Source organism: Mauremys mutica, chromosome 6 (assembly GCF_020497125.1).
Source record: "Mauremys mutica isolate MM-2020 ecotype Southern chromosome 6, ASM2049712v1, whole genome shotgun sequence".
Classification (NCBI taxonomy): domain Eukaryota; kingdom Metazoa; phylum Chordata; order Testudines; family Geoemydidae; genus Mauremys; species Mauremys mutica.
In genome coordinates this window covers 35,060,921-35,073,997 of record NC_059077.1, presented here as the reverse complement: position 1 = coordinate 35,073,997, position 13,077 = coordinate 35,060,921, and the positions used below count along the sequence as shown (strand labels likewise).

Genomic DNA, 13,077 nt, shown 5'->3' with positions numbered 1-13,077 from the left:
TAAATACAAATAAAACCTTTACACTTTCATGGCTCCACCTTATCTTAAATGACTAGATTTCTTAGTAAACATATGCAAAAAAGGAAAATCAAATGTTGTTTATCTATTTAATTATAGCTTTATGCTCATTTACAGATTTTAGCTGTACAGAGTTTACAAAAACATCAAGCCATCACCATTAAAACACCATCTGACAAAGCATAAGATATGGCCAGAATGATATCAATTCACCATGGGTACTCTGTTCCACACAAAATCCAATAAAAGCATCACACCTGGCTCCATCTATCACTGAAATACCAATTGGAATAAATCTGAACCCAATGGTCACTAATTCTAGATTCACAGAAGAGGCATTTTCTTTCTTGACTGTATCACCTGAGAGTTATCATCCTCAACCGCACTTAAAAGTATACAGATGTGTTGAGCTGTTCAGTATTGGGGCGGAAGGTCAGAGATCAACCCAAGGCCAGGCCAGGTGAAAACTGCAGAGTCAGAGTCCATTACCAAATTGAGAGCATGAGGCAAGAACTGGGGTCAAGTCAGGCCAGGGTCTTTCACTGGAGTCAGCAATGGTTTTAAGAGACAGTAAACCAGGATCAGGAGCCAAGCCTAGGTTGAGAGTCAGGGATCAAGGCAAGCTGCTGCAAGGAACAGCAAGCAGGGTGTAAGGCAGAAGCACACCTGAGGTCTGCATTGCTGAGACAACTCCCAGAAATGGTTTCCTGGTTTATACACAGTGTGCCAGCCAATCAGGGAATCACGGAGGGCTGTTGCTCATGCCCCTTTGCATGGGACTTCCTGAAGAACTTAGTCTCTCAATTCCTCTTGGTGGCAATCATACCTGGGCCCCTGGAAGGAAGCAGAGCTGCCATCAAATCCTGCAGACCCCAGTTCTCAGCCCATGGGTTCTTACAGTGGCTGAGTCATAGAAGTTCTGGAGGAGTGACATTCCACTAGAGAATCAGAAGCCTGGAGCATGGGCAGTGGGTGGAGCCCCACTCTGGGGAGGCTAGCCCCCAGCTCCTCCCCTTCCGCCCATGCCCTCCCCATGGCCAGAGCCACAAACTCCCTGCCTCCCCACCCACCCCACACCACCCAGAGGAGCCCCGGCTGGACTGGCTGAAGCTCTGAGCCTCTCCCCGCCCCACCCAGAGGAGCTCTGGCTGGGCTGGGCTGGCCAAAGCCCTGAGAGGAGGAGCCCTGGCCAGGCTGGTCGAAGCCCTGAGCCAAGCCTCCCCCTGCCTGGAAAAGCCCAGGGCTGGCCACAGCTATGCCTCCCCTCCCCAGACCCAACCCGCCCACCCCAATAATAATTGGGGATATATATCTATCTCCTAGAACTGGAAAGGTCATTGAGTCCAGCCCCCTGCCTTTGCTAGCAGGACCAAGTACTGATTTTTGCCCCAGATGCCTAAGTGGCCCCCTCAAGGATTGAACTCATAACCCTGAGTTTAGCAGGCCAATGCTCAAACCACTGAGCTATCCCTTCCCCCGGAAGATACTTTTTGATATGCCCCATGCAGGTTCCGGGGTGGCGGAGGAGGCGGTATGTGCCTTCTCAGCCTCCCCAAAACCTGCATGGGGCAAAATAAAGCAAAAACTTTATCCCCAAACGCTGCAACCAGGGGTCTGGCGGCTGCAGCAGCACCAGGGGAGGCAGAGCCTCCCCTGGCCTATTATACCCGACACTCATGGCCTGGAGCATAGGTACTATACATCAGACAGAGTGCTGGGAAAACTGGACATATCCATACTAGAATGACACCCCTCTTTTTATTTCTGGAGATTAAGAGTATGCACACTTATTCTAGCTATGAGTGTGGAAGGCAAAAGGTGCAAATGACTCATTTCCTGGCAAATTTGTGGGAAGCATGGGAGGATTACAGAGAATGATACACAGCGCTCCCCTTAATTGCATACTGCTGGGAATTTATGCTCCCAAAAAGCTCTCAAATACAAAATATCCCATTTCTCAAAGTACGACTACACCCCATGAAATACATTTTATCGTTCCTAACAATGCTTCCCTTGCTGTTAGATCTGAGACACATTAGCAGCGGAGTGTGAAGGCACTGCTACTGCCTGTGTTGCTCATGGGGCTCTGTTCTGTGGATAATCAAAGGACTTCCATTTCCATGAATGTTCATTCAGTGCCAAATACACCAATGGGAAGAAAAAAGACAAAGAAGATAGTGGCTGTAGTAAATTTGTCTGTTTTCAAAAACTCAACATGTCAAACAGCCTAGTGCAGTGGTGGGCAACCTGTGGCCTGCAGGCTGCATGCGGCCTATCAGGGTAATCTGACTGCGGGCCGCAAGACATTTTGCTGACATTGACCATCCGCAGGCACGGCTCCTCACAGCTCCCAGTGGCTGCAGTTTGCCGTTCCTGGCCAATGGGAGCTGCAGGAAGTGGTGGGGCGCAGGGACGTGGTACCTTTAGATACATCTCTTCCTAGAGTATGGGCATAAACCATTCAAAGGATGTCAGACATCAGATACATTTTACTTTTAGAAAAACACAAAGAGCTTCTCATGAACACAAGTTGACACTTGGTTATTCACAACAACTATGTACAAAATAGGTTATTTCCTATAGGGTTCTGTGATGGGACGACTGCCCCGCACTGGTAGGTAAGGGGCTAAAGCCGTCCTGGGGAGGCTGCATGGGATGCAGCCAATGAGGAAAAGGCTTATAGTGCCAGCCAGACAGGAGACGCTTTATTGGAATAGCCAATAGTTCTGGGCAGGGTCAGCAGAGTAGGAGAAAGCTGCCAGCTGCCAGACTGAGGCCCTGGTACAAAGGCGGAGAAGGTGCTAGGACTGTGGGAAAGTGGCCCAGGAAAGGAGATGGCAGAGTTGGAGGAGGCGCAGTATGTGGCTGCCAGCTATAGGATCCCTGGGTCGGGACCCAAAGTAACGGGCGGGCCCAGGTTCCCCCCTCCCCTTGCCACTGAGGGAAGTGGCTGGTGAATGGATGGCAGTTTGCCACTGAAATGAGCGGCTAGAATCAGGACTGCAGTTTGCCACTGAGGCAAGCCATTGGACTAAGGACTGTCAGTCCCTCGGAAGGGGGGAAAGGACCGACTGGGACACCGCCGGAGGCTGGTGTACAGAAGAGGATGCCATGGTCTGGGGAGAGACGTGGGTCCTAGAGGTGGAGGCGAGAGTGACGACGGGCGAGACACTAGCAAGGGTGCTCTGGTGAAATGAGAGCTAGTTCCCAGGATGGCCAGCAGGAGATGTCATGGTGGTGAGTTCCGCCCTGTCACAGGTTCCATTAGCAACGGGAAAAGCTTACAAACTCGTTCTTTCACTGAACAACTTAATATTCAGCAGATACTTTTAGATCCACCAGAGTAAGAAGCACATGAATAAAAAAGGTGCCTTCAAATATTTGCCTTTCTCTAAGATGGAGTGAAAATCTGCTACTTTCTCCTTTGCACTTAAATGGCACCTTCCATCTGAGCATCTCAGTTTTTAAAAATATATACATACTAATGGCATAACACTAGGTGCTTTTTTTTAAATCTATTTTATAGTTCTTTCAAAAGTATTCACTAGTTTTTGGTGTCCAACTCACTCAGCACCTCCCAAAATCAGGCTCTGGGTGCCTAGGCATGCCAAAATTACAGCCAAAGCAGTGGACTTGCCTGAGGCCACATGGAAAGTGTGTGACAAAACCAGAACAGAACCTAGATCTCCCTACTTCCATTCTGTGCCTTAACCACAAAGATGATCCTGCCCCTGCAAAATCAGGAAACTCTACGTAATCTGAATCTAAAATATTTTAAATATTCCTAGTCCCACCTAATAAGAAGAACTAGACCATTCAGTACTGTTCTCAGCATAAACGGTAGGCATAATCTGCTGCATTGCATAGAAGTAAGTCTCAAGTCATATGGGCATCTGTTTTCTTAGTCCCACAAATACAAAGTAAAAAAGTGTGATGGCATGGGCTGAGAACAGAGTAATAGATTCCAAGGCTAGAAGGGACCATTGTGATCCTCTAGTCTGACCTCCTATATAAGTATATAACACAGGCCATAGAACTCCCACAAAATTATTCCTTTTGAACTACAGCCTCTCTCTTCCAAAAAATCCAACCTTCATTTAAAAATGCACGGTGATGGACTACCCACCACGAGTTTGGTAAATTGTTTATTTTTAATTACCCTCACTGTAAAAAAACAAATTACCTTATTTCCGGTCTGAATTTGTCTAGTTCAACTTCTAGACCTTGGATTTTATTACTCTGTACCTTTCTTTGCCAAACTGAAAAGCCCATTATCAACTATTTGTTCCCATTTGGTACTTATAGACTGAGATCAAGTCACTCCTTAGCCTTCTCTTTCTTAAGCTAAACAGATTGAGCTCCTTGACTCCATTACTATAAGGCATGTTTTCTAATTCTTTAATCATTCTTGTGACTCTTCTTTGAACCCTCTCCAATTTATCAACATCCTTTTTGAATTGTGGACAACAGAGTTAGACACAGATTCCAGCAGGCGATCACACCAGTGCCAAATGATTCCCGTTTATGCATCCAAAGATTGCATTAGCCCTTTGGGCCACATCATCGCATTCGGAGTTCACGTTCAGCTGATTATCCTCCATGACGCCCAAATTTTTTTCAGTCACTGACTCCCAGAATAGAGTACCCTATTCTGAAAGTATAGCTTAAATTGTTTGTTCCTAGATACCCACATTTACATTTTGGCTTTATTAAAATGTATATTGTTTGCTTGTGCCCAGCACACCAAGCAATCCAGATCACGCTGTATAAATAACCTGTCCTCTTCATTATTTACCACTTCCCAAATTTTTGTCCTCTGCAAACTTGATCAGTGATGATTTTCTCTTTCAGGTCATTGATAAAAATGTTAAATAACGTAGGGTCAATAACTGATCCCTGAATGAGGGTGTTTGAAGAGATATGGCTTAACATGCGACACTCAACATGATAACGAGGCACTTAGTCATGTTCCTTTGTTTGGCCTTACAGGACCCTACTCCTAGACAGAACTGATGGCTGTGCAACAATGTTCTCATTAAGGCAGGGCTGAGTTCGCCTGAACTCTTTGTGATGCTTATCCCTTCATCTTGCCTTTATATGCATGGAACACACTGCACTTGTGCAATACAGAATGAAACCCCCATGCAAAAGAGGATGAAAAGGGCAACATTCCTGATTGGCCAGGACACGCCTGGGCTCATTCCTTTATATATTTTACAAATATTTTGTTTTATATAATTATAAAAAATAATATTTTCTTAAGAGAAAACCAAAGCCTACTATTGTGTGTGGGAAGAATCCCATTTCTCTCCCTCGCAAGGACAGACACTGGTTGGTTTCTTCAGTTATAATGATTTATAGAATGTTTCAAAGAACAGAATTGCCTTTCTATATATAACGACACCCTCTGATTCAAGAATTACTACTACTATTTACTACAGAGAAATAGCCTCCCACTCACCCCATTGATATGATAATTCCTCACACCTGAAGGCATGCTGTGGTTCCTTTACTTTTTCTATTAATAGTCAGGCACATTCATAGTTAGAACAATGGTAAAAACAGTGTCAGCAATGAGAAGTATTCTCTGCAGCTTGAGGTCTTCAAACCACAATTTGAGGACTTCAATAACTCAGACATAGGTTAGGGGTTTGTTACAGGAGTGGATGGGTAAGATTCTGTGGCCTGCATTGTGCAGGAGGTCAGACTAGATGATCATAATGGTCCCTTCTGACCTTAAAGTCTATGAGTCTAAGTAATAGGTCACGTTCAGACATGACTTACAGTCTGGGCGGTCTCAGTCTAACAGGACTATATGGAATGTAAAACACTGCTTAATTTGGCCTTGATGTGCAAGCTCCATCTCTTTTCTAAAATGGCTAAAATATGACCAGGAGCCTCATACACAAGATCCCTTCATGCCCTCTATGGCGGGTTAGCATAATCATGATGGGAAGGATGGTTTTGTGTTTAAAGCATAGACCTGGAAATCAGGAGTTCTGGGTTCTATTACTCACTCTTCCACAGACTGCCTATGTGACCGTAACCTCTTTGTGGCTTGGCTTCCCCAGATGTCAAATAGAGATAACAATACTTAGCAATATCAGAGGATGTTTACCTGCCTCTGAGGTGTTTTGAGGTTTCATTCATTAATGTAGGTACGGCACAGTGACAGCTACAGATAGGAGGTGCTATTAGAACTGTAAAGTACTATTAGATGGGTGACCTTAATATATGTTTTCTCCAGCAAAGCAGCCAAGTTTGCAAGTACCTGCCTCCGTTTGCGCCTCCTGTCAACAAGTCATGGGGGGCAGCTTCACAATGTTTGTAAGAAGCTCCACTAATGTTGTTTGAGACAGACACATTCTGAGGAGAAGTCTAGTCCATAGCACAGAAATACATGCCTGCATCCTCAGCAAGAAACCCACCCTTGCAACTAAATATTCTGTGTACAATACGTGAACATACCCCTAGCCAGTCAGGCAATCAAGATCCCACAATGTCATTTAAAATGTGTGGAAAATTTTACATGCATCTTTCCAGGAACAACATTAACTTTCTGTTAACAACACAGGAAAACAAATTGGGAAGGATCGGATAGTTTTGCTGAATGCTAAGAGACAGGTGACCATGTTAACTGTTGTACTTTTACAGCTTTTATTTGGTTTTATTCCTCACAGTTTTGTAGTAGTCTCAAAAGAGCTTGGAAATAGCATTTCCTTTTCCCTTCTGCTTTGTCCTTCTCCTTTTTGTTCTGATGTATTTCTAATGCAGTAGAAGCCAGCATAGCCTTGTTTTGTTTACTTTTGTATGAGCACAACCATCACAGGTGGCAGTAGTATGTGAAAAGCTCTGAGGAAAATATGCTTATTTTCTTCCTTGGTAGAGATACATTCACACATTGCTTTTACTGACTCCTTCTTAACCCTGCTTCCCTCCCCAGCTCAACCAGCTTCAATAGGTCCATTGTTCTGATCTGATGACCTGCCAAATCCCTGGTAGGGACTCAGCAGATCTGGCATTACCTGGTAAGCCAATTGCCATCTTCTAATCTCACATGTTTTGAGGCCTCCTGAGGTCAGGTGTGCCCCACAATGCATTGCATGCCTCTAATTCCAGCAGGGTGCAGGATCATACAAACCCTGAATGCAGCAGCCAGCCCAGGGGGAAAAATGCCTGAACTATTGAGACCTTCCAGTTGAATTTGCAGAATATCAGGAAAGCTAGAGAGAATTTTTGGGAGATACAAGGAAAATACTTCTACCAATTCAAAACAGTCCTTACAAAAATGTTCCAGGTGAGTCTATTATGATAGACTTTAGTAAGGCTTTTGATACTGTCTCGCATGACCTTCTCATAAACAAACTAGGGAAATACAACCTAGATGGAGCTACTATAAGGTGTGTGCATAACTTGGAAAATTGTTCCCAGAAAGTAGTTATCAGTGGTTCAGAGTCATGCTGGAAGGGCATAATGAGTGGGGTCCTGCAGGGATCGGTTCTGGGTCTAGTTCTGTTCAATATCTTCATGAATGATTTAGATAATGGCATAGAGAGTACACTTATAAAGTATGCGGACGAACTGGACAAACTGGGGAAATGGTCTGAAGTAAATAGGATGAAATTCAATAAGGACAAATGCAAAGTACTTCACTTCAGAAGGAACAATGAGTTGCACACATACAAAATGGGAAATGACTGCCTAGGAAGGAGTACTGAGGAAAGGGATCTGGGGGTCATAGTGGATCAAAGGCTACATACGAGTCAATAGCATAATGCTGTTGGGGAAAAAAAAGCAAACATCATTCTGGGATGTATTAGCAGGAGTATTGTAAGCAAGGCACGAGAAGTAATTCTTCCGCTCTACTCCATGCTGATTAGGCCTCAATTGCAGTATTGTGTCCAGTTCTGAGTGCCACATTTCTCGAAAGATATGGACAAATTGGAGAAGTCCAGAGAAGAGCAACAAAAATAACTAAAGGTCTAGAAAACATGACCTATGAGGGAAGACTGAAAAAATTGGGTTTGTTTAGTCTGGAGAAGAGAAGACCGAAAGGGGACATGATAACAGTTTTCAAGTACATAAAAGGTTGTTACAAGGAGGAGGAAGAACAATGGTGCTTCTTAACCTCTGAAGATAGGACAAGAAGCAGTGGGTTTAAATTGCAGCAAGAGCGGTTTAGGTTGGACATTAGGAAAAACTTCCAAACGGTCAGAGTGGTTAAGCACCGCAATAAATTGCCTAGAGAGGTGGTGGAATCTCCTTAATTGGGGATTTTTAAGAGCAGGTTGGACAAACATCTGTCAGGGATGGTCTAGATAATACTTAGTCCTGCCTTGAGTGCAGGGGACTGGACTAGATGACCCCTCAAGGTCCCTTCCAGTTCTATGATTCTATGATATTTGAAAAGAGGTTAGCACTTCTATTTCTTCCAAATCCATTTACTCATCACTAATATAACAGTCTACCCCTTCCATCAAAGTCCCAAATCTCAGCCAATATGATTCTAACCAGTCAAAACTCCTTTTCAAGCCTTTATTGCCACTCCTTAATCAGTTGTATAAGTCAGGATTGAACAATGTATGCTTATTCACTCCTACAATCCATACATACAGCAACCTCACATGCCAGCCACACTGCTTTTATGTGGCACAGTGAACAGAATTCAGCACTATTGCTTCCAAAACCACAATCCTCCACCTAGCTGTTAGTAATATTAAGACATCTATTTTCTTTTTAAATTTGTGACTAAAATGGTAATAAAAAATCATCACAAACTCCTGATTCCATTCGGCAGAGGGCAGTGATGTATGTGCACATGGGTATATTGCATATAGTTTTATACACAAGCATTGAGAGTCCTTCCTTCCCAGGCATCTTAGACCTTGTTGGCCCAAAGACAAATAGACTGTGTTTGGGATTTAAACAAGGATCTTGTGTATGCACAAAAGATCAGTACCACTGAGATGGCTCATTATTTCATCTTTGATTATATTTTCAGAATATGTTTTTAATTATTAGTTGATTTGTAAAGGAAAAACTAGTTCTTATGCTGCCTGGTGACTTGATTTTCTTCTTGATCCATAGACACAATTCATCATTCTTCCTGTTTCTTTGAAATTGAGAGATTTTAGCAATAGAGAATTACATTTACTCTATAACAGACTGTTTTATAAAGCTGTGGAGCTGAAAGAAAGAGATATATCATGTGCTTCAGACAGGAAACCAGGTAACTAAAAGTCTTCCTTTACAGATAAAATAAGTAAAGCGGGCAATTAGTTCAGTCAATCCAAAATCTCATTTGGACAAGGACTGTGAACTGTACTAAATTAGAGTTAGAAAAAGAAATGTCTCTTTAGAAGAAGACCCCACAGCAGAACTGTATTTTGCTTGAAGATTTTATAAGAATAGTTTTTAAACATGTTGGGGATGGTGGAAAGAAGCATTTGAATTGCAGCCTCTAAATGGAAATGACAACTAATCTGAATTAATCTGCCTGATTGCATTTTCATATCTTGGAGAAACCCAGATGCTGTGCAATTATAGTTTTGGATGAGACATGCTGAAACATACATTATTTGTCCTTTCACCAACCTTTAAGAAAAAACATTACACTTGTTTATAGCTCCTTTTTGTCATTTTTATACTAAGGCACTGGTTTCCACTGTTTTTTATAACAATGGACAATTGTATTTGCAGTAACAATCTCGTGTTTGCCTGCTCATATAAAAATCAATGTGATTTTAACATAATATGACAAATACATTTTTACAGATCCTGGATTTTTCTTTCTTTGCAATTGTCTTTAGTTAGTTTAGTTTTGTGCAATCATTTTGTTTCTATAGCTATTTAACAAGCTTTTGCTCAATAAATCTAACATCTGTGATACATAACTAATCCAATAGGAACCTAACATTCACTTTCTTCCACTGTCAAGCAAAATCTTCTATTTTCATTGTAATATACAAACCTATTTTTCTGCAAAAGGATCTCCAAAACCATTTAATTCAAAATATTATTTTAATATGTAAATATATTTAAGTGTAAAGAACACAGTGAAAATACTCATGTACTAACCAAACAGAACTCAGTATTTTAAACAGCATTTTAACCAACTCTGCTCTCTAGCCAGAAAACTGATAGAAATGCTTACGGTAGATTGGCTTATTTCTAATGTGCCTCTTTGGCTGAAAGATTTCAGCATGTGACATATGAGCAATTGATCTAAAAAAGGTTTATGTGTTTATTATTCACCTTTCGAAGTCAAATAAATCCAGCTTCAATTGTGGGATTCACAGCAGTTTTACCCAATATTTTAGCTGCCTTTTTGTACATTTATATTAAAAGGGATGCATATTTCACCCCCTTCATGCTGAAGTTCTACTACTGTTACAGTAGCAACACAAGATAATAGAAACAATACCATAAATACTGAAAGAGAAAACATATGCTGCCATGGTTGCACTTCAAAACTTAACTTACAAAACTTAACTTAACAACTGTAAAGAGGTTAGTTAAATTATATAACATCAATATGATTGATTGCTACTAATGTAAACATGATTGATTTTCCATTAAAAATCCTACGTTCAGATGTACACCATGGAGTTCTGGTCCATGACTTGAGCTCCTACGTGCTATGACAATATAAATAAATAATACAAATAACTAAAATAAATTAAGTAATTTCACATAAATGGATTTAAAACAACTAACTTGAGGCTATCAAAACAACAGTGCATGACAATGTCAATTAATAATATCTGAATATCCGTCTCTTTCTCCAGTGCAAAGAGATATAATTTGAGATAAGAATAGGAGGATAGCCCTTTCTTAATTGTTTTTGTGTAGGAAAAAATCTATCAACAAGACATCATCCTTTGATGCAGATGGATAACTGCCCATTTAATAAACAGATGGCCATTTCCAGTTAACTTGCTTTGCATGCAGCGAAGAACTCACAGCATATCACCCCCCCCCCAAAAAAACCCCAACAACATATAATTAATTCACTTACAGAGGAGTTTAGATTGATTCACAAAGGAGCTTAATATCTGAAGAGATTGGTGCGCTTCCTAATGCAGCACACATATCTGATCATAAATCTTAAAAAGTAACACAACCACGGTGGCTGGCTAGAAAACGGAGCCCTGGGAGTCACTGAATATCGAGGGCTTTCCCGTGCCCCTACCCCAGCGTGCGAGTGGCACAGAAGGACATCAGGGCCCGGGTGCGTGCAGCTACCCCACGCCTTTCCAGCAGCGAGCGCCGGCTGGGTGGGCAATGGCACTGGCAGCAAGCAGGCGTGTGTTTGACTTGCGTGCCTCCAGGAATGGGAATTATTTGCAGTCTGCGTCCCCCGAGCTGTGCAAAGCCTCGCTGGGCGCGGATCGCCCTGAGGCGAGCGGGCCACTGACCCAGGCAACAGCCAAGCACAGGGCAGGCAGGGAGAGCCGTCCGGAGAGGCGGTGTGGGGTGCGTCTCCTCCCTTCCACCGCAGAGGGGCTCAGAAGCGACACCCTCTCGCTCCCAGCCCCGGAGCCCAAGTCCCCGCGGCGTTTACGAGACAAGGGCTCGGTCCCCGCACTGCGCAGCAGCGCAGAGTAAGCACCCGCTAACGCGATTACTCGGCCGCGGCTGGCCCAAGCGGTCCCCCCGCCGCCGCCGCCCCGTGTGTCCCCTTAGCGCCAGGAAGGCAGCGTGCAGCTGCTCGCTCTCCACTCGCTCCCCTGCAGCGAGGTACCTGCACCGGAGCTTCGTGCCTCATCCTCCGCCCGCGTCCTTTGGCCGCCTCCCGCGCCGGGTGGGTCCAGCCGAGCAGCGAGCGCGGCCACAGCACGCCCCGCCCGCTCCCCGGCGTCGGCTAACAAACCGGCGGCGGGATCAGCACCGGAGCTGTCCCTCCGGCCGCTCCCACGGCTGGCCGGGCGCCCCCTGCCCGCCCATGGGAGCTGTAGTCCGCGCTGCTCCCTTCGGCGGCAGCGAGCAAAGGCAATCCGGGCCGGGCAAGAACTACAACTCCCAGAACGCTCAGCGCGGGCCCCGCCCCCCTCCCTGTGCCCACGGCTCCGCCTCCCTCCTCCTCCTCCTCCTCCAGCCCCGCGTGCCGAGGCGCCGGGGAAGCTAGAGCGGGTGTCGCCCAGTGCAGCGCCCGGGCCGAGAGGCGCCGGGGCTACGCGCTCAGCCAAGGGGAGCGCTGCAAACTCCTCGCCCAGCGGGGCGCTGGAAGTGGCCGAGCGGGATGAGCAGCCCCACCGAGCAGCCAAGGGGGGGAGGGTGTCCAGCAGTGCCGGGGACCTAGCGCTCCCCCCACCCCCCATCGCCCTACAAGGCACCGTGTTACCAGTGTTTATACATTGTTTTGTTTCCCAAGGTGATCGCATTTCAGCTGGCCAAGGGGATCCGGGTCTAACCCCCCCCCCCCCCCCCTCGCCCCAGCCTCTAGCTTTTTAAACAAAGCTCCGTTATTTGGGTGGATACTTGTTTGGCAAGACAACAGAGGGCCACATTGGCTAAGGAGAGAGCCGCTGTATCGGTTGGGAGGGGCTGCCCCTCTGCCTTACCTTTCCGTACAGCTCCATTGGCAACGCCAGAGAAGGTGGTTCCCGAGTATAGCCCGCAAGGGATGCGGGGCAGAGGGAGAGGGACAGGCGTGACTCGGTGGAGAAAGTGCTGGCTGGGGCTTAGGGGCTGAGGTCAGGGTGTAGATGGATGACTTTTCACTCAGGCAGGCAGCAGCGATGGAAGGAAGTGGCGGCAGCAGCAAGCGTCTCCTAGGAAGCTCAGCAGCAAAATTCGCGTTAGTCCAACCCCCAGGTCCACCCTCCAGGCACCTCTTCCATTCATTAACTCAGAGCCACCAACCAGCACGGGAAGGGAAAGGCCACAGGGTTATTTACACAAAGCAAGTTACATAAAATGCAGACATTAATCACCATAAGAAAATACAGCCATAAGATCAGAGAAATAATTACATCCTATTCTAGCTCTCTGCCTCTACAATACAGGTCCCCACAGTATGAGCTTCTACCGCCCTAGTATCAATGCCTCCAGTGTTGG

The 13,077-nt window shown here is 45.0% G+C and overlaps 1 protein-coding gene across 6 annotated transcripts in view; it reads right to left on the bottom strand.

Annotated features, from left to right (window-relative positions):
* Window positions 1-12,742, bottom strand: part of RAB3C (RAB3C, member RAS oncogene family) — a 197,889-nt gene extending 185,147 nt beyond the window's left edge. Inside the window, exon 1 of one of the 6 annotated variants that reach the window (XM_045020978.1) lies at window positions 12,582-12,742. In XM_045020978.1, coding sequence (XP_044876913.1) covers window positions 12,582-12,599 — 18 coding nt within the window. In that variant the 5' untranslated portion in view covers window positions 12,600-12,742. The other 5 variants (XM_045020977.1, XM_045020983.1, XM_045020979.1 and 2 more) reach the window with 5 other exon arrangements.
* Window positions 12,743-13,077: the final 335 nt, after the last annotated feature.